At 44.2% G+C, this 24089-nt stretch overlaps 1 protein-coding gene across 2 annotated transcripts in view; it reads left to right on the plus strand.

Moving 5' to 3' along the window:
* The window catches only part of SLC12A3 (solute carrier family 12 member 3), a 331781-nt gene that overhangs the window by 117963 nt on the left and 189729 nt on the right, over positions 1–24089 (plus strand). For both annotated transcript variants that reach the window (XM_078671397.1, XM_078671398.1), the window contains exon 13: positions 17018–17119. In XM_078671397.1, the coding sequence (XP_078527523.1) occupies positions 17018–17119 (102 nt within the window). The remainder of the gene's footprint in view (positions 1–17017; positions 17120–24089) is intronic.

The following is a 24089-nucleotide window of genomic DNA, read 5'->3' on the forward strand; positions in this document are numbered from 1 at the left end:
TCTCAGTCTAAATCAGACTTTGATTCCACAGGCCGGTAGAGGCACAAGATGGTTAAACAATCAAATGCCCACTTACTAAAAGTGTTAAACACAATAGAGCCACCCAATTATCCCATGAGGACTGGGTATGATTAATAACAGAAATACAAAAGCGTCCCCCTAGGAATTATTTTGCAATTATTTCTAATTTCCAATCAGTCACGAAAGTGATCACACATTAACCAATGCAAGGAATTATCATCTTGTACCATTATTTAATATGGTCATTTAAGAATGCAACATGGCAACAACAATACTACTAGATTAACAGACCTAATTCCAAGTAGTATATAACACATTTTGCTTGTTGTATGGAGAATCAAAGTACCATACACAACTGAGCTTTCAAAACATAATGCATAGATTTCAAAATCATACAAAGATTCATATGTGAGCAAAACGATGTTGAGCGTCGACGTTTCGGTCCACTTTCGGTTTAAACAATCCACAGGACCATCATCAGGACGAAAACGTTGCACATCTATATCAGTGACTTCCAGCCGGAAGTTGATAAGTTGCAAAGGACAACTGTCCCAAAATAAATATGCTGAATCAGTTTTCTCAATTATATTGCATAAATCCGACCACTTTCCTCTATAAATAGTAAGAGTCTTCTCAAGCGTATTAAATACTTAGATTCTGCAGCCCACAGCGTCAATATCCGTCCTGGCTCGAACGGTCCCTGCACTTGGTAGTGAGGCCTGCCTTCTGCAGAGCCTTCAACACTTTCCAGAGGTGATGCAAGTAATCTTCCCAGTTGGGACTGAACACTGCAATGTCATCCAGATAGGCAGCACGGAAATCCTTCAGCCAAGCTAACACTAGTTGGCCAAGCTCTGAGAGGTGCAGGGGAGTACTTCAACCCAAAGGGCATAAAATGGGACTGGTATTGCCCCTTTGGCATTGAGAACGCAGACCTCTCTTTGGCCCCACCGGTCAAGGCAATCTGCCACTACCCAGACGTTAAATCAAACGTACTGAAGAACATTGCAGCTCACAGACGATCTATGAGCTCATAAGCTCCGGTAATGGGGTGTGTGTTAGTCTTAGTGATGGCATTGAGCCCACGGTAGTCCACACAGAACCACAGTTCAGGTGTGGCACTGGGTGCAGCATGCATTTGGACCAAGACCATTAGGCTGGCCCAAGGACTGTTGGAGGGCTCTATCACTCCTAAGGTCAGCATCTTGGAAACTTCTTCCTTGATGCTGGCTTTCACCCTGTCAGTCATTCTGTACATGTTATGCTTCACAGGTAGACTATCCTCAGTGTCCAAACCATGGGTACACCAATGGGTGACTCCTGTGGTCAGGAAAAAATGCTCCAGAAACTGGCAACAGCCACTCTGCTGTTCCAGGATCATTGCAGGAAAGAAGTTCACACCCTCCACTGACCCATCTTGCTCCTTGGCAGACAGTAGGTCAGGAAGAGGCTCACTCTCCTTTTCCACCCCATCATCTGTTGGCAAGAGCATATTTACTTAAGATCCTTCAAAGTGATGTTTGGAGTGGTTCACATGTAGGACCTACAAAGGATTCTTTGGAGTCTGCAAGTTCACCAGATAGTGACATCACTCTTGCGCTCCACCACCTCAAATGGCCCAGTCCACTTGTCCTGGAGAGCACGCCCCCCACTTGGGCCATGACCCACACTTTCTGGCCAGGCTGAAACTCAACCAGAGTGGTATTTTGGTCATACCAGCATTTCATATCTTCCTGGCTTCTTCCAGGTTCACCTGAGCGGGTTTCCTGAAACTGGCAGTCTGGTTGCACGCTTGCGCTGCAGCCTCCATTAAGTAGGTCCTGGGAGGGAAAGGGGTGCTGGGGAGGTGGGCGGTGGGAAACCAGTGGCGGGTAGCAGGAAATCGGCGAGCGGGCAGATGCCTGGCCACAGGAACCTAGAGCAAGAGGAGCTGGTTCCTTTAAGGAAAACAGGATTCATTTTTTAAAATAAAATTGCTTATTTAAAAGCAATCACAGACATGTTGGTCTGCCATCACCCCTGTGATATTAGTGCTCCCCGAATTGTGACCTACCTCATTAATATTAAGGAGCCAAGTCAATTTACGGCCTACTGGGAATCACAAACAGTGTAACACTCACTGTTGTACATAGCTGTTTGCAATTTCCTAATAGCGAATCCCAAAGATTTCCTATTAGATCATCGCAAACCTAAGTCTATGTACATCTGACTCTAGGTCCGATATCAAAAAGTGCACAAGTGCATTTATGTAAACTGGGCATATGCAATAATGTGCATCATATATTGCTATAACAAGTGATAACTAGTCATAAAGTGCTATGTGCTTAGTGCAAAATGAGCCAAATAATTCAGCTTTTTCAAGTACACAAAAGCATTCGCACAATCAATTCTAGAACAAATTTATTTTATTTTTCACATGCATTCAAGTACAGCAGTACATTAATCAAATAGACAAAGCCCCAGTGCGTCTGTCGCCCCAAAGTTCGCGATAAGCATCGGGGTGTTGTTCTCTAGAGCGAAGTGCCATAAGTCCATGCAAGAGGGCACGAGTCCCGCCCAGCGATCCACTGTTTTTCAAAACCCCGAACCCCGCCTCCCAACTGGACCCTCCCTAACCCCAACCATTCAAAGTGCTATACACATCCCTGGTAATGTTCCAAATTTCTTGGCATCAGAGTCATATGTTATAAAGTCCAAGTACATTCATATGGTCGACACGTACATAACAAAATACTTCATGCAGTCATCTGGCGAATAATAAACATTCCTCACTCAGTAAAGTGCCAAGTGTAACAGTTCGAAATGCACCCTACATTATATATGATTTTGCTATAGGCTTCACTTTCCATATAACCCACACTCTAGTACAATCATACCATAAAGCGTACCTGACAAGGCGCCCAGTGCATCCATATGGTGAATGGTAAATATTCCTAACTCAATTAAGTGCCATGTACATCAATCCTAAATTTACTCAGTTACTATATGAGATTTATCTGTACAGTTCACTTTGAAACCAACTCATTATTAGTTATAGATGATCTAGAATGCTATCCAAGAATCATACAGAAGCACTCCTTGTGTATGTACCAAAGTGTCATTCCTCACATCTAAAGTTGTGTTTGATAACAAAATGCACAATATAGATAAGCCTTAGTAATAACAGCTTCTCAACAATGATACCAATATATTCACTCATCAGTCTGTATGCATGCACATCCTCTGCCCTATAACAAATTAAATTCTGCTCTGTATCGCATATCATATCAATCTATATGGTACCCATAATCACAGGCAATAAAGGAGACAATACTTGCATGAGTTAAAACAATGATATCAATCTCTAGGCTATGTGATAGAGTCACCTATTTAGTTAAACATGACGTTCATCCCCTAATATATATATAACGCAGTCTAGAATTCATTATGTAAAATATATCTCCAAATGTCATCTTTAGATAAAAGCAAATCAAAGTTCATGTCCTTCACTAAACAATAACCATCACAAATGTACATTTAATAGTGCATCATTATTGAGGCCCCACGGTGCTTCAGTTCCCATCATTAAAATCAGTCTTGATTCCTGTCTCCTCAGTTCCAATTCTCTGTCCTCACCCTGGGGATGCTTACTTAATGTTTGATACATAGTATCTAAATTCCTCAATGGAACCCTGTTGGGATTCCATTAAGTGGTTGAACATTGTCAACCTCTATCACAGTTTTATTATGGCCATTATGTGGAGTAGAGTCCCTACTTTACAAGTGTAAAGTTTCTGGCAATTACATTTACGGACATATATTACATACTCAGTGTTACATGTTATCCTGTCACTTATCATGATTTTTCTTCTTTCAAAAGAGTTATATTCCATAGTATTAGGGGCATACTGGCATGCCTTACACACCTCATATTTTATGCAACCATTGCTCAGGTTTTTTAACCATCCTGAAGAATCTTTACCAGGATCATGGAACAATGTATCAAAATACCACCAAGGGTTGCAGTCTTCCAGTAGGTGATGATGGGATGTGGAACCACAATACCTTTGAAATGTTCATCATATTGTAATTCAGGCCAATTTTTGGATGACGCTCTTTGTATTCCATAGTCTCCCAAATGAAAATAGCCTGCACATGTTCGTATCCCGGAAATGTGTTACTGTTGTATCCTTATTATTCTGGTAAAAAAGAGAATCACTGTTCTTTTTTGTAGCTCTAGTCAGTGAATTATTAAGGACAGTATGTGGATATCCACGGGAGACAAATCTTCTGATCATGTTAGCTGCATCTTTCTCAAATTCAGTTTTCGTGGAGCTCCACTTCAAGATTAAAGGATGCCCACTGTTGGCATTGAGAATGTAGTTTCCCTTTCTGTGCACCGTGGTGTGTAGTGTATTATCTTTTCTTGTCAAGTACACATCCAGGAATTCAATTTGCTCTCTCCTGTATGAGCTAGTAATTTTTTTATTTTATATTTATTTTTATTAATTATAACACAAGAGAAGAAATGTTCATATCGGGTGTCATTTGGAGGAACATACTTTGATGGCGAACGGGCAAATGATTTGAGGATATACACAGCAGTTATAGACATCTGAAAATCAACAATGCCAGCTTAGAGCTGGAGCTAAACAATACAGTACGATAACCTTAAGCGAACAGCATCGGAACCCGCCCGCCCAGAAGACAGGATATTAAAATCTAACATTCGACACCCAGATATGAGGAACTAAGCGGCTCAGGATAATATGCCACATCTCTTGTGGAGAAGGGAAAAGGTAGAAAGAGAGGCCATAGAACATAATAAAGGAAAAAAAAAAAAAACCTCAGCCCCCCGCCCTGCACCCCTGCAGATGGCTACGACCTAACCCCACTAGCAGCGTGCCTGTCGCCCACTAAGCTAAACCCCAAGGAAGGGAAAAGATGGAGGAGGAAATGTCATACAATACAATACGAGCTCCCGGACTCCCCCCCCCCCGCCAAAAGCGGACAGCCCCAACCGTCGTACAAAGCGAAGGAAAGCAGACTAATAAGCAAACAGATAGGGGAGTCACCAAAAAAAAGAGAAGACCTTCCCGCCCAACCCCCGGCACAACAGAGGAAGCAAATCACTCATCAAACAGAGCAATTGTACCAAACCCAGACGATCAGACTTCCATCTGGCCCCTACGCTCACAGACACCACCCAGCAGAGCCAAAAGATAGTCACTGTACCGAACTCAGACCGTCAAATTCAGCCCTGGCCCTCACGATCCATCGCACAAACCCCATCCGGTAGGACCGACATAGTAGCAAAAGAGTCAAAACGTTGTAAGAAAAGAAGACCTATACTGCTGGAAAGGGTCAAAAATGTTAAGTCTCGAAGTCTCCCGGATACACGAAAGTCAATCAGGAAAGTATGAAAGGAAGCCTCCAGAAGCGAAGGAAAAGATGAGTCCTGCGCGAGCGATGACTCTGCTGGTCGTGCTGGTTGTTCAAGGGCTCCGGCAACGTTCCGCTGCACTCGTGCATAGACAAATGGCACCAGGTCTCGATTACGTTCGGGGTTCTCCTCTCGAGTTAGATCAAGCTTCGCGGGGGTCACCGTATGTTGCAGGTCTGACACAGGGCTGGAGTCCGGTCTCAAACACACAGTCTTGTTGCTTACGGCCAAGTTGTAGAAGATAGCCTCCATCTGCAAGTGAAGAGCCCCAATGGCGGCCATTACGGTCCCCAGTGATGGTCCACACATCGTCCGATCCATCGCTGCTTGCACGATAACAGAGCAGGTCCATAACCCCGGAGGCCGGCTACTCCGGGGAAACAAACAGGAGCAGGATGGACGGAAGCGACGGGCGACTTGTAGACTTGGCGCTCTTTACACTGTTGCCGCGAGCGGGGGCCCCAACCGCGGACCCCGCGGGACAGGGTCCCCGGGACCTGGCCCCCCACCCACCTCAGCAAACACGTCTCATCGCCGTCTGTCTAGTATTCGCCGGGACCAGAAACCACCACCAGGATCGAAGAATAAATTTCACTCCGATGAGACCAGACTCCGCCAGGTACCCGCGGCCGATGTTGTTCAACTGAAACCCGGCAGAGTAGTACTCGAGGCCCCGGCTTACACACTGGAGTAGGCCCAAAAATGAAAGACGGTGTAACTTCGTCAATCAGTGCGAGAAAAACTCCGGGAATGCCCCCCTGGGCTCAGCAACGATTCAGACACCCGGGAGTCGGGCGGGAGGTCAGGATTAATTGCAGGATAGGTCCGCCAGCGACGGAGGCCGACGGAGCCGGGAGCTTATGCGGCCATCTTGGTTGCTAGCTTAGCTCCTCCCCCTCAAAGGTGAGCTAGTAATTTTTATATTTAATTTGTTCTTATCTAAGGCTCATATGAACCCCTTCTGTAACCACTCAAGCTTAAGAAAGGGTGGTATTACATATAGGTGATGAGGCACCCCAAGGAAGAGTCACACAGTAAGCATCAGTCTCCAACGTTATTAGGACGGTACTGTAAGGTGTGGAGAACAACCACCCTCCACAGACAGAAGCCAAGGCTAACAAGAACTAGAATTTACTCCCCAGCACACGTCTTTTGTAGATAAGGTTTCCCAGTTAGACTAAAAACAACCAGTGTACAATATAAAACAAATTTAAGACACGAGTATGATCATTTGATTCGTCCTTGGTATTTATTCACGTAGGCCTTCACAACACCTTCCAACAGCCAACACGTGTTTCGTCGCACATAGGGATGTTGTCCCGCGACTTCCTCAAAGCTAATTCTTCTGTCTAATAATCCTTTATTCCAGTGTTTAATTTGTAAAATTTGAAGTGCAGGTGCTCAAATCTTTGTCAGAGGACACACCCACTTTTATCTAGCTCCACCCACTTCCTCCATTGGCTCCACCCACTTCCTCTATTAGCTCCGCCCACAACCTCAACTGGCACTGCGAAATGACAGATGAATTTCAGCAAGGGAGGTAGGAGGTTTCCCTGCCCTGTGAAAATTTAAAAAAAGATTCAATCAACAGTGCATTTAAAGCACAAGTTTGGAATAAATTAGCTGAGATCACTAATGCATTGAAAAGGGACAATTCCAGTGCTCGATGTGCTGATTTGGGGAAAGGACAATACTGGGATAGGCGGGTATGAATGCTCCGTATCTTATAGATACGGTGCAATCCTGCCCTTTTCTTTTGCTATAGGGAAGCGCAGCAGGAAGGCCTGCTGCGATTCCCTACGGTAAACCCTCATAAATGAGGCCCTGGGGGCTTTTATTTACATGCCTCTTGCGTCGCTGGTGCGTCAGTTTTTTCCCTACATTAAAAGTGACGCACCAGTGAGCGGAGCAAGGGACCTTTAAATAAGCCAGTGTCTGGTCTGGAAAGCTTGAATAAGTGGGAAGGAAAAGGGCGACTGCCCATATTTTGTGTGGATTTTTTCACTTTCAAAGATGTTTGCCCATAGAATGTAAAACATGATAAAAGCACTTTCGTGTTTTTTTAAAGTGAGCACGGTTGGCAAGAAACTCGCCTGACAGTGGATTTATTTGCCTTGATTTCTCGTAGTGCATTTGTCGATCAGCACAAATGTGTAAACAAATCACAGGTGGAACATGAAGACTGCATAGGAGTGTGTTTTTTTCGTGAGTTGGCCCGAATGCTGTAAGAGTTTTGCAAGAAATACAGCCCCTCAATTTATGGCATTAACAATGCAAAAACACAAAGTGAGATTTCCTTTTGTATTTTGTTTTTTTAGACCTCCTATAGCGCGATTTAGGACGGTTCAACCAGGCATCGGGACGCTGTCTGGGGCCATGAGCAGATTTATTTCACGAAGCGTATCGTGTGAGAGATGGGTTATTCCCGATGCCTCATCCTGTCTCTTCAGTTCTTCATCCAATGTGGTTTGAGTGTTAAATGAACATGCTCGAACGAAGTATGTCCAGTCATCCGGTTGATACTACCGTTGACCTAGGGTGACCAACCGTCCGTAAATTTCACGGACAGTCCGTAATTTCGGGCATCTGTCCGTTGTCCGTGAAGGATCTTTTAACGGACGCCATTTGTCTGTAATTTTAACCGGGCACCGGTCGCAGCTCCCTGAAGCCGGCGCAGCTTCCACCCACCTCCCTTCTTGACTCCGATGCAGTGCAAAAGCTCACATACCCAGCAGCATTGGAGAGGCACAGCGGGGTGGCAACCCTCACACCTTCGGCCCTTGATGAGCTGTTAAAGGTCCTTGCTTGAAGGTGACTGGGGGGGGGGGGGCGGAAGCTTCAGGAGCAGGGGCATCTATTCAGATGCAAACAGCCCTGAATACGACATGTCTCCGCAATTTAGAGGGGCTTCACACATTCCATTTCTGCCCAGGGCCACTGTGACACCAGAGATATGTCAGAAATGCGAAGGTCTGGAAGCTGGGAACACTGCTTTCTGGGCCTGAGAGCATTCCTGAAGGAATGGGTGCTCCCTGCTGCCTCGTCACTACAGGGAAAACAAAACCCGAGCTAGAAAAGAGGGACGCAATAAAGAGTAATGTGGAAATGCAATATGAAAGCTCAGTCGTTAATGTATCTACTGTGTGAGTAAGCGCTGCATGGTCCAGTCGTAGATGGATAATTCTGTGCGTTAATACACCTGCTGCATGGACTTGTCTGTACAGCTTCTAATCTGGTGAGATCGCTCCCTCTCTTATCACTGGGCGCCTTAGCGATTTATCAGGAGAGTATTACGACTGAAAAGAGAAAGCTTAACATGTTAGGGATTTGCCAGATGTACTCATAAATTCAGCTACCTTGCACCAGAGGCCGGCTCATACTCCGACCAGACACGGGGCCTCTCTTTTGATCGTGCCTGTGATTGGCTTTGCCTTTAATCTGCCAGTGGGCAGTTTTGCAAGTAGATGTGTTACAACGCGCTGTTACCTTAGAAGGCTTGGAGAGTGCTTGGTCATTTTAAATTCAGATGACCGAGGCCAAACACTCTGCAATGCTTTTACTTGCAACTGCTCTGTCTATTTCTGCTGTCAGAGCGGTGACGATAATGTATTTAAAAATAGTGTCTCTGGCCTTTTGTTTCTACCATGCCTCCCTCCATATACAGAATACACACATACGCTGTGTGTATGTTATAGATGGACGCATGGTAAAAACGAAAGGCCAGGGACACTCGTTTTATTTTATTTGAAATGAGTGTCCCTGGCCTTTTGTCTACAATGCGCCCATGAAACATACATACACACACAGCGTGTGTTTCTGTTGTATATGGAGGGAGTCATGGTAGAAACCAAAAGCCTCGCATTTCATGATTTAAATGAAATCATGAAATGCGCGGTCTTTCGTTTCTACCATGACTTCCTTCATATACAACAGAAACACACACACACACACACTTCTCTGTGGAGGGCTTTAAGTAGGATGAAAAAACTGGGTGTGGGGGGGGGATTGTCGTTGGGGGGGGGGGCTGATGTATAATGAGCGTGGCTTAACACTTTTAAATTAGAAGAAATCTGTACTTAGCATAGTATGCTGCCCCACTGCTCTGAAGAGATTAGGAACAGCTGCAGGTCATTAGTTGCAGGCAAGGGAACGCATTGCTAAGCACCCAACTTTGAAATAATCCATGTGAGAGGGTTACCTGGGAACACTGGGAGCACGTGGGAAGGGAAATATTCACCTTGCTTGTTCATCACAATAGTACTTCCTTGAAAGGCTGCTTCAGACTCGAGTCAAGACTCTGAATCGCACTTCATTGGCCAGTCAAAAGTGCTTATGTAAAAAACGATAATGTCTTTAATGATAAAAGGCTGACAGATAGCTTTATTGCTGCCCTGCTGTTATAGTTATATGGGGTCTGTACGAATGCGGAGCATGTGTTTGTTTCAAGAAGACAATGGTGTAATGCAAGTTGTCCCTACCCGCCAAGACCCAAGATTGTGAAGAAAGTCACCTGAGCATCCCATATTTGACAGATATTTACTGGCTTTTGGCTGAATAAGGGCCCCTCTGATTGATTAGGGGGCACCTGTCGGCCTAAAGGACACCTGTACCCCTGAAAGAAGACCGTGGGTTAATAGACTCGTTTTGGTTTTATACGTGATGTGTTTTGCGAAATCACATGTGTCTCGCTGTCACTGATAGCTTTAGAAACTCTCCAAGACAATCAATCTCTCCAAAACCTGTAGTGTACAGATTGACTCAACATCCGGTGAGTTCACCCTTGGGGCCTTTCATTTCTACCATGCGCCCATGCAACATACACACACAGCGTGTGTTTCTGTTGTATATGGAGGCATGGCAGACACCAAAGGCAGCGCATTTCATGATTTAAATGAAATCATGAAATGTGCAGCCTTTCGTTTCTACCATTGCTCCCTCCATATACAAAGGAAACACGCACACACTTCTATGTGTGCAGAGCTTTAAGTGGAATGAAAAAAACTGGGGGGGGGGGGGGGTGTCTCTCGAAGGGGTGGCCAATGTAATTATGAGCGTTGCTTAACACTGTTAAGCTAAAAATCTGTACTTCGCATAGTGTGCTGCCCCACTGGTATTGTGCTTCATGTGTCATTGCCTCTCCAGATAAATAATACGAGACACACTTATAGGGCCTGTTTCCATTGGTTGGGTGTGCTTGGGGGTCATTTTGCAAGCAGACCATTTAGAGGATTGGGCTAATTTTTGATCTGTTTCTAATGTGTTCTTCATATTTGTGCTTTAACATGCTATATTTGGATCCCTATTTTTCTCCAGTCTGCAGTAAAAATGTGGTGTAAAACCCACCATTTGAATCAATTAAAAAAAAAAAAAAAAATCTTGCGCACCCTCCTTTTGTGTTTCGGGTTTGCTCGCTTCATTCACTTGCTTGTTATATTAGCGTACAACATTTTTTGCCTCCCCACTTTCAGAATCCACCAGCCGCCCCTGGCCCTACCCCACCCTGGAAGAGACCAAGATGATACTAGAATACTGCATGCCCACCCCTGTGCCCACCCTGGTGGATCCTGTTCCCCCTCCTGTGATGGCTCCTGTCCTCCACCCCCGCCCCCTCCAGTGATGGCTCCCGTCGTCCCGTCCCCCGGCCTGTGATGGCTCCTGTCCCCCCCTGTGGTGGATCCTGTCTCTGCCCTGGGTGGCTTCTGTCCCAGTCCTGGAATGGCTCCTGCAGCGAGGGTGAAGTTCTTGATGGGCCTCTTCTCAAAAAGGCTCAGCTCAAAATTAATATGAAAAGGTGGGCGAGTGAGCAAGTGAAAGGATGGCTGGATGCATTAGTGAAGGGGTGAATGGATGAATGAAAGATTGAATACATGGATAATGAGAGAGGATGGGTGTATTGATGAGTGAGTGGAAGGATGGAAGAGAGAAAGTAAATAGCTGGATGTATGAGTGGAAGGGTAGCTGGATGGGTAAAAGGGTGGATGGATTAGCGAAAGGATGGATGAGTGAAAAGGTGGATGATGATTGAGTGAGTGGGTGGATGCATGAGTGAAATGATGGATGGATTGATGAACTGATAAGTGCAAGGGTGAATGGAGGGACAGATGAGTGAAAGGGTGGATGTAAGGATGGATGAGTGAGTGAAATGGGGGGTAGATGGCCAAAAGGATGAATAGATGAGTGAAGGAGTGAAAGGATACATGGATGAGAGAAAGGATGGATGAGTGATAGGTTCAATGGATGGATTCATGAGTGGATGAGTAGATGGGTGGGATGGGTGGGTGGGTGGATGGAAGGAAGGATTGCTAAGTGAAAGGGTTGATGGAGAGAGAAAGGGAGGATGGATGACTGAAAGGGTGGAAGGATGAGTGACTGGGTGGATGGATAGTAAGTGAAAGGATGGCAGGATGGGTGAAAGGGTAAATGGCTGGATGGATGAGTGAATGAATGGATGGATGGGTAGAAGAGTGGATGGATGAGATGGATAGGGTGAAAGGGTGGATGGATGGATAATGGATGGATGAGTGAAAGGATGAATGAAGGGATGGATGAGTGAAATGGTAGATGGAAGGATACATGATGGATAGGTTTGCAAATGGTTTAATATGTTTGGATATGGCTGGGCTTACTTATATACTATTGCGCGACCTCTGATGTGTCTGCAAAACTTATCCAATTGTCCTGAAGTTGTGTCCTGAATTTTGACCTCCTGTCCTGAATTTGTGTCCTGAATTTTTACCCTTTGTCCTGAATTTTTACACTCACCGTCCTGAATTTGCACCAATGCCAGTTGGTCACCCTACGTTGACCGCCTCGAAGCCTACGCCCAGCTCACCACCCCAAGCGCTTACCTTCAGTTTGTCCTGCTGCGGTCCCTGCCCAGATAACCAGGAGGCTCCCGAGCAAGGCTAGTCCGTAGCGCCGCATCTTTTGCTGGTATATATGTTATTGAAACAAGGTGCAAATGAAGTAACCGTGTGCGCCTGGAAAGCAGAGTCGGGAAGGGCAGGCGCTGCGGCTGCTCGTGCGTCGCTGTGACCTGGTGCTGCTGCCCCGGGCTCCTTTAATGTGCAAGCTCCTCTAATGTGCAAGCTCCTCGAGGCGTGTCCGCGCGCCGCTCCCCACTTGACATTACTATTAGGAGTTTGTCATAGTCGAGGCAACTGGAATTATGCGGTATGGGCGGACCAAATTATGTTGCGTCTTTGACTAAATTATTTTAGCATGAAAGGGCAAATTATGAAGCATAAGGCGGCACACTTTGTGATGGTATTTCTTTAAAATGTTGTACATTTTACACAGGTTAACACTGCCTGGGGTAAGGTCTCTCCTCATTAGTATCAGTTTAAAACCCAAATATAGAACTAAGCAACAGACAGGGCACCGAGTCCGCCTTTGCAAAGGGATTTCCACTGCCCGGCTACACCTGTCGTAACATTTGTGAGTAACTTTTGATGCGTTTTAGCTAGAAATACAATTCGTTTTTTGTTAAAACCTGCAGATTATGCAGCAAATGATGGATTATGTGGCAAATCCATAACTATGCATTAATACTGCAGGGGCAAAATAACATAATTTCAGTGATCCTGGTCAGAGCTCGATTGCAAACCCTCTCAGCCCAGAATTCCCATGTCAGAAACAAAGCAGGCTTTAATGGAACAAATGAAGAGTGCATTATATAACCTGTGCTCCGTCACTCATACCTTTACAATCTGGCATGTGTAAGGCATGAGGTGGGTTTCATGCTTCCTGTGGTGTATCACATACACTGGGGTAAGTGTGTGCTTTTTGTCAGCCGTTGGACTTAAACTAAGTTCAGTGCTTAATGCTGTGCACTTTGTAATATTCCACCAGCTGTCCAGCCACCATGTTTGGAGTGGACTAGTCAGAGAGCGGCTGCTGGGTGGGTAGGCTAGGGCAGCAGCAGCAGGGCCTAAAACTTGTACTAGTCTTCTAAGTTAACCCGCAGCAGCGGCGCAGCGCAGGCCAGACCAGTACAGTACTAGTCAGTGCGGCGCCAGCACCATCACGACTATACCGGTCCACTACGCCGGTGGGCCTTCAGTGAATCTGAATTTTAATTGCAGCATTTGCATCGGATTCGACATTGCTGGGACATCCTATTCTAATCAGTATGGAATGGAGCTGCTGCCTCTCCCCGGCCCCCCCCACACGCCGGTGATCTTACAACCGGACCCGGCCTCACTCAAGTCACATCACATGACAGTGAGTGCTGCAGGCCATGCGGGGGCATGTTTTATACCCACATTGCCCAGAGCTTTAAGTGGGACGGGTCCCAGCACCGGCAGTTCTAAAAGCAGGTGCGGAGACTAGTAGACAAGAACAATGAGCCGCTCACCCTCCCCCCCGCGCTGGACCCGGTCCCGCGGGAATCAATATAAAGAGTAATAATACATGATTGCATGATTCAATTTCACACACACTATCCGTAGCGAGCGTCAACGCCGCCACACCGCACCCGAGAGAAAGAAAGTGAAACTAACCACCATTACCATCAGGATCGGCTGCACGCACCAGGCCACCAGCCGTCCAGCCACCATGTTTTACTTTTGGACAAGTACGTCAGAGAGCGGCTGGGCGGGTAGGCTAGGGAAGCAGCAGCAGGGCCTAAAACTTTACTAGTCTTTCTTCTGAAGTTAACCCGCAGCAGCGCAGACCAGACCAGTACAGTACTCAGTGCGGCGCCAGCCACCAGCACGACTATATCGGTCCTCTACTCTACGGCCGGTGGGCCTTCAGTGAATCTGAATTTCAATTGCAGCATTTGCATCGGATTCGGCATCGGACATGATCCTATTCTAATCAGTATGGATGGAGCTGCCTCTCCCTCGCCCCCCCCCCACCACCACGCCGCCTCCGGTGATCTTGATCTTACAACCGGACCGCCGACCGGCGTCACTCAAGTGAGTCACACATGACACTAGTTAGTACAAAATACAGCGTTTTTTTTTTTTGCACGTTTCAGTAGTACTTTGGAATGGCAAGTTGAAGTAGTTAGTACACAGTGCAGACAGTTGGCTTAGCCACTTAGCCTAGCTCACCTCACTCAGCAGTAGTTTACTGCTTACTAACTAACTCACTGTTGTTTTATTGCAATCTCTTACCTATTTACTCATGGTGGGCGGGCGGCTCAGTGAATATTTTCGATTAGGCGGCCCGGACGGCCTGCTGCACGGCTACTGCTGTTTGCTTTGCTAGTTTGCTACCAACCCAATATCAGAACCTGTCCTGCTTAGCAGTGGGCTGCGGCGGATTATGCTGGGGCGTGGAGGCAGTGGCGCGTGTGGTCATGTGACAAACCTGAGCGCCCTGCGCATACAGCGCCCCTACCCCCTATCAGAACACTCAGAACCTAAATCAAGCCCGCCCCTGACACCCCAATAAATCTGTGTGTGTGTGCCAGAGTGACAGACAGTACTGCCCACCAGCCTTTAATCAACACGCAAGGCGCATGCACACTCACTGTTGTGTTGTGCAGTGTGAATTAAGAACTTTACTTAAGTGTGTGTATTTTGTAACCACCATCCACGAAGAAGGGCTGCGGGCACCATGATGATCACAAGCGCGCACGCGTCACCAATAATGTATTGTATTCTCTCTTGGTTGGGTCACGGCACCGTGCGCGGTGCGCGACAGGCAGCTAATTAAGAAGAGAAGAGTCAAGTGTGGGTGTTTTAGACATGATCTTACACACAGCCGTCTGCAACAGTACCACAGTCTTAACCGTCCGCTCCTCCGGTAGATAACATTTTAAGAAACATCAATGACGCACGGACGAGATGTGTAGACCCGGCCCTGTCAATTAAGTGCCTGTGCTAAGCACCGGAAAGCACTGGCACAAATTAAGCACTGCTTTATTCTGTGGTGATAATTCGGGACCACAACGGGTTTCTGTGTAGGCGGCGTCTTTCTCAAAGGTTATTGTGTTGCTCTCAATAAATCTCTTTCTGGTCAGTATTCGCCAAGTTTAAGTTCTGTCCTGACTGCTTCCCGCCATGTAAGCCGAGTACGGAAACATGAAATGCATCACCTTCCGGCTGCCTATAAGCCGGAAATGAAAGCTCCTGTGATCACCGGCATATAACCACTTATTTCCTTTACATACAATGAATTAATAATCGATGAAGCAGGTCCAAATTTTAACATGTGGAGAAGTGTGGCTCAATGGTTAGAGCGGCAGACCCTGATGCAGAGGTCTAGCTCGGGACCAGGGTTCAATTCCCCGCCTTGGGGGGTCTCGGGCTCAAAATTCCACGGACCTGATAATTCTCGCCTCGGTGCCTATTCCAATCATGGAGTCCCACTCTGCAACTCTGGGCAATAGCTTGCTTAATCTCCACAACGGCCCCCACAACGCTAAGGATGCCTGGCCTCCACCTTGGGGGTGCCTAGGAGTGGACACCTCACAGGGAAAGCCAGGATGGCTTCCACAGCGGTATTCGTACAAGCGCCTTGAGACCCTTGCGGGTGAGTAGTGCACTATACAAGTATCAATTTACAATTTGCATGTTCCAAATACTTGTCTTTCCTGTCGGCCCAGGTGACCACTTTCTCCCACCTCTCCATAAGTAAATTTGCATAGGTGGAGGAGAAGGAGGTCCCCATGCCTGTTCCCTGCTGTTGTAGACACAGCCCGTTGTACAAAAGGAAGACATTGTGGGTGAGGCAATATTCCTAACTATTCCTGAGTATGTTCTATATACTACAATGGCCTGTCCCTGAGAAAGTAATTTGCATGATCATGATTTATAGATTTATATAATGACACTACATCAAGTGTCAAAATGATGTAGCTTGTCTTCCATGGAATTTGATCAATCATCCTCAGGATTTCAGCGGCATTCTTGATGTATGAAGGCAAGCCAACAACATGTGAGGGGAGAAATACATCAAGAAATGTTGATGTATTTTCTAATAGAGTTCCTATGGAGCTGATAGTCTATCTTCCCAGTGGTCTATGGAGGTCCTTAAGTATGTTTGGAAGGAAATATGTAGTTGCTATCTTGGAGTCAACAATCCGCCAGTAATAATATTCTTAATATTTATATATTTATGTAAGTATTTTTATCATGATGTTTTGGTAAAATTTGAGATTAGAACGAAGTTAAACCTGTATCTAAGCCTATCTAAAAATGTAACTCTATATAAAAAAGTGAAGAAGCAAGTGTCTTTGACCATGGACGTGTTATTATCCAAAACCATTGAAAGAAATGAATTGTCCAACTGATGTTTCGACCATAAAAAAACAAACACAAAATAATGTTCATGTAGTGTTAAAAAATTATTTTACAGAAAAACAATTGAAATACTTTAGGGATGAAAAAACTCCACCATTTTTCTGCATTACAATGTTTATGTGATTTGGCTCACTATGGGGGAATACCATTTCTGTACAACACCTCTAGCATAGCAGGAATTGTGTCAAAATCGAAAAGAAACAAACAATAAATGAGCACATGTGATTTTATTATTCACAAGGTGTCCCTGCAGACTGCCCCCACATTCAGAGGACCAGAATTCAGTAAAATAAACAACTTTATTTTTTCATCCCCACAGCTGAACTAAACACGATTGCCCCAATAATCTCAAACTTCTTCCTCTGCTCCTATGCCCTCATCAATTTCAGCTGCTTCCACGCCTCGATCACCAATTCTCCAGGTAAGATTTACCAATGAAGCTGTAATGACCCAGTGAGACTCTCAGAGTTATCATTCAATCTAAATGCTTGTTGATTTATGAATGAATGCATTATATTATGTTGTCAGGGCGACTTAAGGATACCTCTTATATTAGATGTCCTTAATTTATAGAATATGAATGGTTGTTGTATTAGTTCTCCGCTTCTGTCTGCTTTATTGCTATTCGTGAGCATGTGCCAAGTTTTGATACAAATCAATGTGGATATTGATATTTGATTTTAATCTTCCTTTTTTTCAATCCATATGATCAATTTTAACCTAATTCATTCATTAGTACAATTTGGAGTTTTATATCATATAGTCAACTTGGTATATAAGAGCAACAACAAGCAAGGTGATGGATGCATTGCTTGAATTTATCTAAACCACTGGTGATTGTTTGAGCTGTATTCCAGCCCACCATTTCTTGCCCACCATGCCACTTTATGTAGAGGACAACTTAATGCAAATCACTACTGTACCTGCTCCTCCTGCAAGCAGTCCATCCCACTGCCAGGCAAGTCCCCCTCCAGAGGGAACACAAACAAACCCAGAATGGTTTCCACCTGCTTGAGCATGTTCAGCAGGGTGCAACTTGAGTCTTATGGCTCAGTGAGTAGAGGAACCATGTCTGGGCATACACTTCACACTTACGGAGTCAACCACAGCAAATAGTACAGTGATGGGTGGAATTTTTTAATTCATGTTACCCACTGGCAATCACTTGGGCCTGATTCCAGTCCATTATTTTTCACCTCTATTGCCATTTTAGATAGAGGCCCACCCTTTACAAGTCAGTATTGGCCCTGCTCGTCATGTGAATAGTCCATATGTCTGGCATTGATGTATCAACATAGGTAAACACAAGCATACAAAAATGCTGTTCACAAGTATTCCAAGCACAAAGGCTGTTTTCACATTAAAGCCAATACATTGGGTTTAAAACATACCAGGGAAAAGAGGAAACAAGGAATGCTTTCTGCCTAGAAATCTTACAGGAGATAAGTATTTGAATGTGACTAAGTGTGACGATTGAGTGCACTTTTTACATGTAAAATTGTTTTTCATGCAGTCAAGGGGAGCACTGCTTAAACGTGGAATGATACATGAAACAGCCACTATCATAAGAAGAGAGGGAAATATTGCACTGGGTGGCATCTAAGTCTGACATAAGCTTATGGTCATGGAGACAATCTCAGGCCTGTAGAGAATATAAAAAATCTCTGCGCTCCACAGGGAAATACAGTAACAGGATACATGAACTTCCTATCACTAAAAGCGGTATAAATTTGCTAGCACCCAATACAAACACAAACACAAATCACACCCTCCTCTCAAAAGATGCAAAATCCCTATTCTCTTCATAAAGAGTACATACATCCTGTATTTAAAAACACATATGGGATTGCTACATTCCAGGGAAGTCTGAAATAAGTAAGATCATTTTTAGGAGGTAAACATATGTATTAATCATTATAGAAGGTCTGGGGCTTGTAATAATACAATTGTGTGCCGAACATTCACCTTATGACACAATACCTCTGCTGATTATTTTACAATAATTGTATATTGCACTACAAAATGAGAAGATAGAGGCGTGAAAGGAAAATATGAAAACCTAAGCAGTTGTAAGGGAAAAAGGGGGAAAATATTCAGTAAAAAAATGAGCATTTCCGTAAGTCCCTACAAGGTCACTCTTTTAAAAAGACGTTCCATAATGGGTGTTTGTTAGAATATCATATACAGAACTATATTGTGACATAGACATTAAATAACTTTTGCAAAAATATTGTCCCATTAGGTGTAGATCTTCTATTATTAACTTCAACGTGTTGATATTTTTGTAGAAGAAATGTCAGACGATGTTATAACAACAATTCCTACAATAGACTCTCTTGTGTCAAAAAATATTTAGCTGAAAATGTTCAAAGTACTGAAGAAAATGTTTCTTACACCCGAACACGTTATCACATGGTGATTGATGATTCTGAATAGTGCAGTGTTCTCATCACTCCTGGGTTGTGCCACTTGGGGCCAGTGGTGACATTTCCCTGCATTATTTCTGGACAAAAAATGATCATGTAAAATGAGATTTGGACACATTTACTTGATCCTATGTCAAGGTTAGTAAAGAAGCTAGCAACGCTAATTTGTATTGTATTGTATTGTACTTCGTTATGAACGAATAACAATTTCATTAGTATAGCCCCTTGGTTTCCTTTCAATAGTTGCTCTTGAAATTGGCCCTGTTGTGTGCAAGAAATCTCTTTCCTCTGAGATGAGAACTCTGCAGAATCCAGGTGAAGCAATAATGGGTCCACCTCCTGACATCCCCAAACTCTGAATAGTAAATACAGAGTGTTAGGGCGATCAAGTGGGGGAAGGGTTGGGAGAGAACAGCGGGGAAAAGGAACCTACAAAACAAAGAACAAAATCATAAATACGTGAAACATGAAGACTTCTCTCATATGGTCTCACTACTATTCCCACTCTACCTTGATCATATGACGGAAGCCGCTCTCATTCTTCATTCAACTGGAACTCTCTCTATCATGAACATAATTCTTTAGGCACAATACAACAGATTAAACCAGCATCTTATGGCAACACCCCACAAAACATCAACACATCTTGCAAGCCCCTTTACACACTGGTTCTTAAATAAAAATGATGTAAAGAGAAGACGTCCAACAAAAGAAAATGAAGATGAAAAATAAGCAGAGTCTCAATCCAAATGGTTAATTTCAAGTTTCCAATGCTCTGTTCGCAGGAGAGTGAAACAAGCAACACCAAATAAAGTTGTTATCTTCTTCTTCACCACAAGCAGAAAAGAAGCTCCACAGCTGAACTCTCTCAGCAGAGAGAGTAATCCAGAAACAAAAATTATGCACTCTGGCTCGCATGCGTCAGGCCGTATATATATGGCCACTCCTCCTGCCCAACGGCTCCTGGGAAATGTAGTCTCTACCACTAACAGCCAGGAAGGCGCTACCCAACCTGGTTCCTGACATTGTGGTACTGCATTCCTGAAGGCCTTCTTTTGGGCAACCTAGACTTTTCATGCAGTAATGCCAGTTAACACTGTCTTGTAATGCCTGACTGTTGACTCTACTTTTTTTATGTCACTTTCTATCATCTGTATGCCGCCTCTCTTATAGCATAGCCTACTATTAGTCTCATGCATGTTTGCCTTAATCTCTATTATTGTATTTTCCAGACTGCCCAAACCGTCATTTAATAGATCACAACCTCTTTCTTTGAAACCGTACGCCTGCAATCTAACAATCCCTAATCTCCTCTGGCCTATATGTTAATCCCACCAATCATTTGCTTGTACTCACATAGCTCCCAGTAATGATCCCATCACACCTTATGAATTGAATGTGCTACAAAAAAACTGAAACAAAGCATGGATGGTCTCCTTGACATCACAAGACTAATCCCAATAACCACCAGTAACCAATAACCACTGAGTTTACGCTATAACACCACAAATGTTTTCTAAAGTGAGGATTGGTAGGAGTGATTCACTTTAAAAACAGAAAAGGATTGTCACAGATTATTGTAGACTGAACATACACACATTTTGACTTTTCAAACGAAGCGGTAGAAGCTATGGGTAGCTACTTTGTAGCCATATTTATCTATGATTTTACTAAGGCATTGTCAGGGATTTGCACTTTCCATATTGGCAACAGCAAAAAATGGCAAGCATCTACAATGTGCCCTCATGTAACAAGCATTTGCAATGCAATAGGACCTGCATTTACGCGATCCCTATTGCATTGCAAACGAGATAGCGGGTGGGTGACAAGACACGAGTGGGGGCAGGCGAGAAGGCATCGGACTGCAGGAGGGGGGCACGGGAAGAAAGTAGTCTGTGCAGTAAAGGGGCCAGAAGCCATGGAAGGACACAGATGACGACTTTGCTGTCATAAGGAGGGACTAACAAGCCTACAACCAATCGGAATGCAGCATTTAAGACACAAGCCAATGAAAATGATGGGCGGAGAGTGGCCAGAGCTTCCACGAAGCTTCCATGCTATACTGAATACTGCATGCCTCGCAAAGTGTGCAGCGCATGCGCTGCAACGCTAGGCTCGGCCTAAAAAGGGCTCTCTCGGAAGCTCCCCTACGAGAAGAACAATTTAAAGTTCAACTGAGAGCAGATCGATTTGCAGTACAGTGAGAGTCCCACAAGATGGCAGTGGCATAGCTATATAGTACCTGTAATTCTTTCTGAAAGGAGGTATGATAATGCCAGCTGGGGCTTATTATTAAGCAGATGGCTGGGTTATGTAAACCACTGGAAGAGCAAGAGACAATGGAGGGGTAGGGGATGGAGGATGGGTGGGAGCAAGAGGGGAAAAAGCCCCCTATTTACGCAGATAATTTTATATTGGATTCATTGTAACATTTCTCAGGCTATCCCTATATTTTCATTAGCACTTTCTACAAAACAAAACATTCTCCACTACACATGCTGCACGCCACACATCAACATCCGCCCATACACACATACACCTCCAAGGCACTGCACTCAGGCACATTGCGCCCCCCCTTTTAGCCAGCTCTAAACACTGCACCCCACTCAATGGACCTCCCAAGGGCAGCAGCCCCACACTCTGTGGTAGTTGTTTATAAGGCACACAAATACCGAATTTTCTAGTTAAGTTCCTCTATATAAAAATGCTAAATTAAGAAAAAACATATGTACCAACACCACCCTCTGTACATGTAGCCCTCTCACAAAATGCACGCTCAGTCAAATGCACCATTCCTCAAAGCACCCCTACTACACTGTATCTCGCATAAGATACTCTTGACAGAGTACACCCACAAACAATGCACCCTACTCAGGCCTAGCTCCACAGTACCCCATCACACATTGTACTTTTCACAAGCGAGGAAATCATTCCAGCATGCACTTCCCTTAACATACGCGTAATAGCCACCCCTACATTCGCCTGCACACTGCCAGGGCATACATAGCAGGTAAGATTGGTGGGGTGTGAGCTTTAGATTTCCCAACAATCACGCTGGCATATGTTGTTCAAATACAATTTATGAGAAGCAAGGCATGTGTGTGTGGGGGGCCTAAGGGGCAGTGGAAAGGGGGAACAGTGCCGATTGTGAGGAGTGCATACTTAAAACTAAATAGTTTCTAAAATAACACTTTTTTAAGTCCTTCAAAGCAGGCACGAACTTGTGCGTGTGTGTATGTAAAAATCCCAAGTGTAATCCGTCAAACACCTCACCATACCCGACTTAAAGCACTTGTACCCAACTATTTATTACAGAATACATTTATTATGGGGGTGTTAAACCCCAAACAACCACCCCCCCGAAACTACGCCCCTGCACCCTCTAATCCCCACATCACATACAGTGCACTGAACACACACATTGAACTCCCACACACTACATCCCATGCACGGCTCTGTGACGTGCTTTAAACATGGTGCATTATCATTGCTTCCTTTAACAATGAAGTGTTGTGGAGAGTGAGATTTGAAATATACACTGTCCAACCTGTAATGCACCCTCCACATTATACATGGTTTGGGGTATGAAAATCATCAACTTACATTTTTTAACACTTGATTTCTTTTCTTAAAACGAATACCTCGTTCACTAGTGATGCCACCCCCATCTTACATATTCATTGTGAACGCTGGCTAGATGTGTGCACTTCACCAAATTTTAAGCACTATGCACTCCAGGTCGAATCAGGTGTTAAGTTAGGGGCTGAGATAATTGTAGGAAGAGAAATCCTAAATATTTGTGAATGCTTCTTTAAAGATGTAAAGAAAATGTGTGTGCATTGTGAGCCTTTTCTTCCCGTGGCACGCCTCTTGGGATGTCCACTTGTTTACACCCTTTAGTATCTACATTCTGTATAATGTACAGTCACCACATGCATTATCCCACCAGCCCCTCTCCAACACACCACACCTTCAAGAAATATGAAACACAGCAAATACAATATCAATTCAATTCCACTTCTAAGAAAACCCTGGCAAATGCTCTGAAAGAGTATAAATTGACAAAAATGTAGCAGTTAGCAAATCCAACGAGCCTTACTTACAGGTTTCTCGATTTTAAGAGCCATTATGAATTTGAGAGGGTCCTGGATTCTATACAAGCAACGTTAGCAAAGAAGTTGTTCCTTCCATTTAGATATGGAGCTCTGCCGCTACACGCGACTGTTAATAGGTGAGCAGGAGCTCCCAATTGCCCGTGTCCTGGTTGCCTCACAGAGGAAGAATCGTTAATTCATGTTATGTTCTTCTGCGCGGCATATAAACAGGCTAGGCTTAAATGGATCATCCAACTTTGTAGGAACCTGGGCATTAGGAATTACCTAGATTTTTTTAGGATCCTTAAAACTGATACTGACCCGGTTTACGTGGTTGCAATATCAAAGTTTTTGTTTTCTATGTGGTTAACCCGTAGGAATTTGTTAAAATTGGAGCAGACTACAAGTAATGAATAGCACCCCCTCTTCTGTTATACCTGGTACTATGATTAACCTTGGGAGTTTTTTATCCTGGGTTGTCGTGGAGGGAGATTTGGTGGTATGCACCCAGGGATCTGGAGATGAGGGCGGCTTCTTTTTAGAGTTTATAGAGTTTTATGAATTTGTATATTTAAATTATATTCTTATAGTGTGTTTTAAAACTATGAAATCCCATAATAATGATTGTAAAATAATGGTATTAATTTATTCTGCCTAAACGCCAATGTACGTTATGATGATTCTCGAAGTTACCTTTGATCTGTATCAATATTTGTCGTAAATTGAATGTGCTTTCATGGCTATAAACTGCCGCAATAAAGTTTTTTTTAATTGAATTTGAAATACAATATCAACAGACCCCTTGGTCTCAAGTCAACGATAATTCCCAAAACAGCTTTGGGACCATGCAAATGTTGATAAAGCTCTATAC

Source organism: Lissotriton helveticus, chromosome 12, assembly GCF_964261635.1.
Source record: "Lissotriton helveticus chromosome 12, aLisHel1.1, whole genome shotgun sequence".
Lineage (NCBI taxonomy): Eukaryota > Metazoa > Chordata > Amphibia > Caudata > Salamandridae > Lissotriton > Lissotriton helveticus.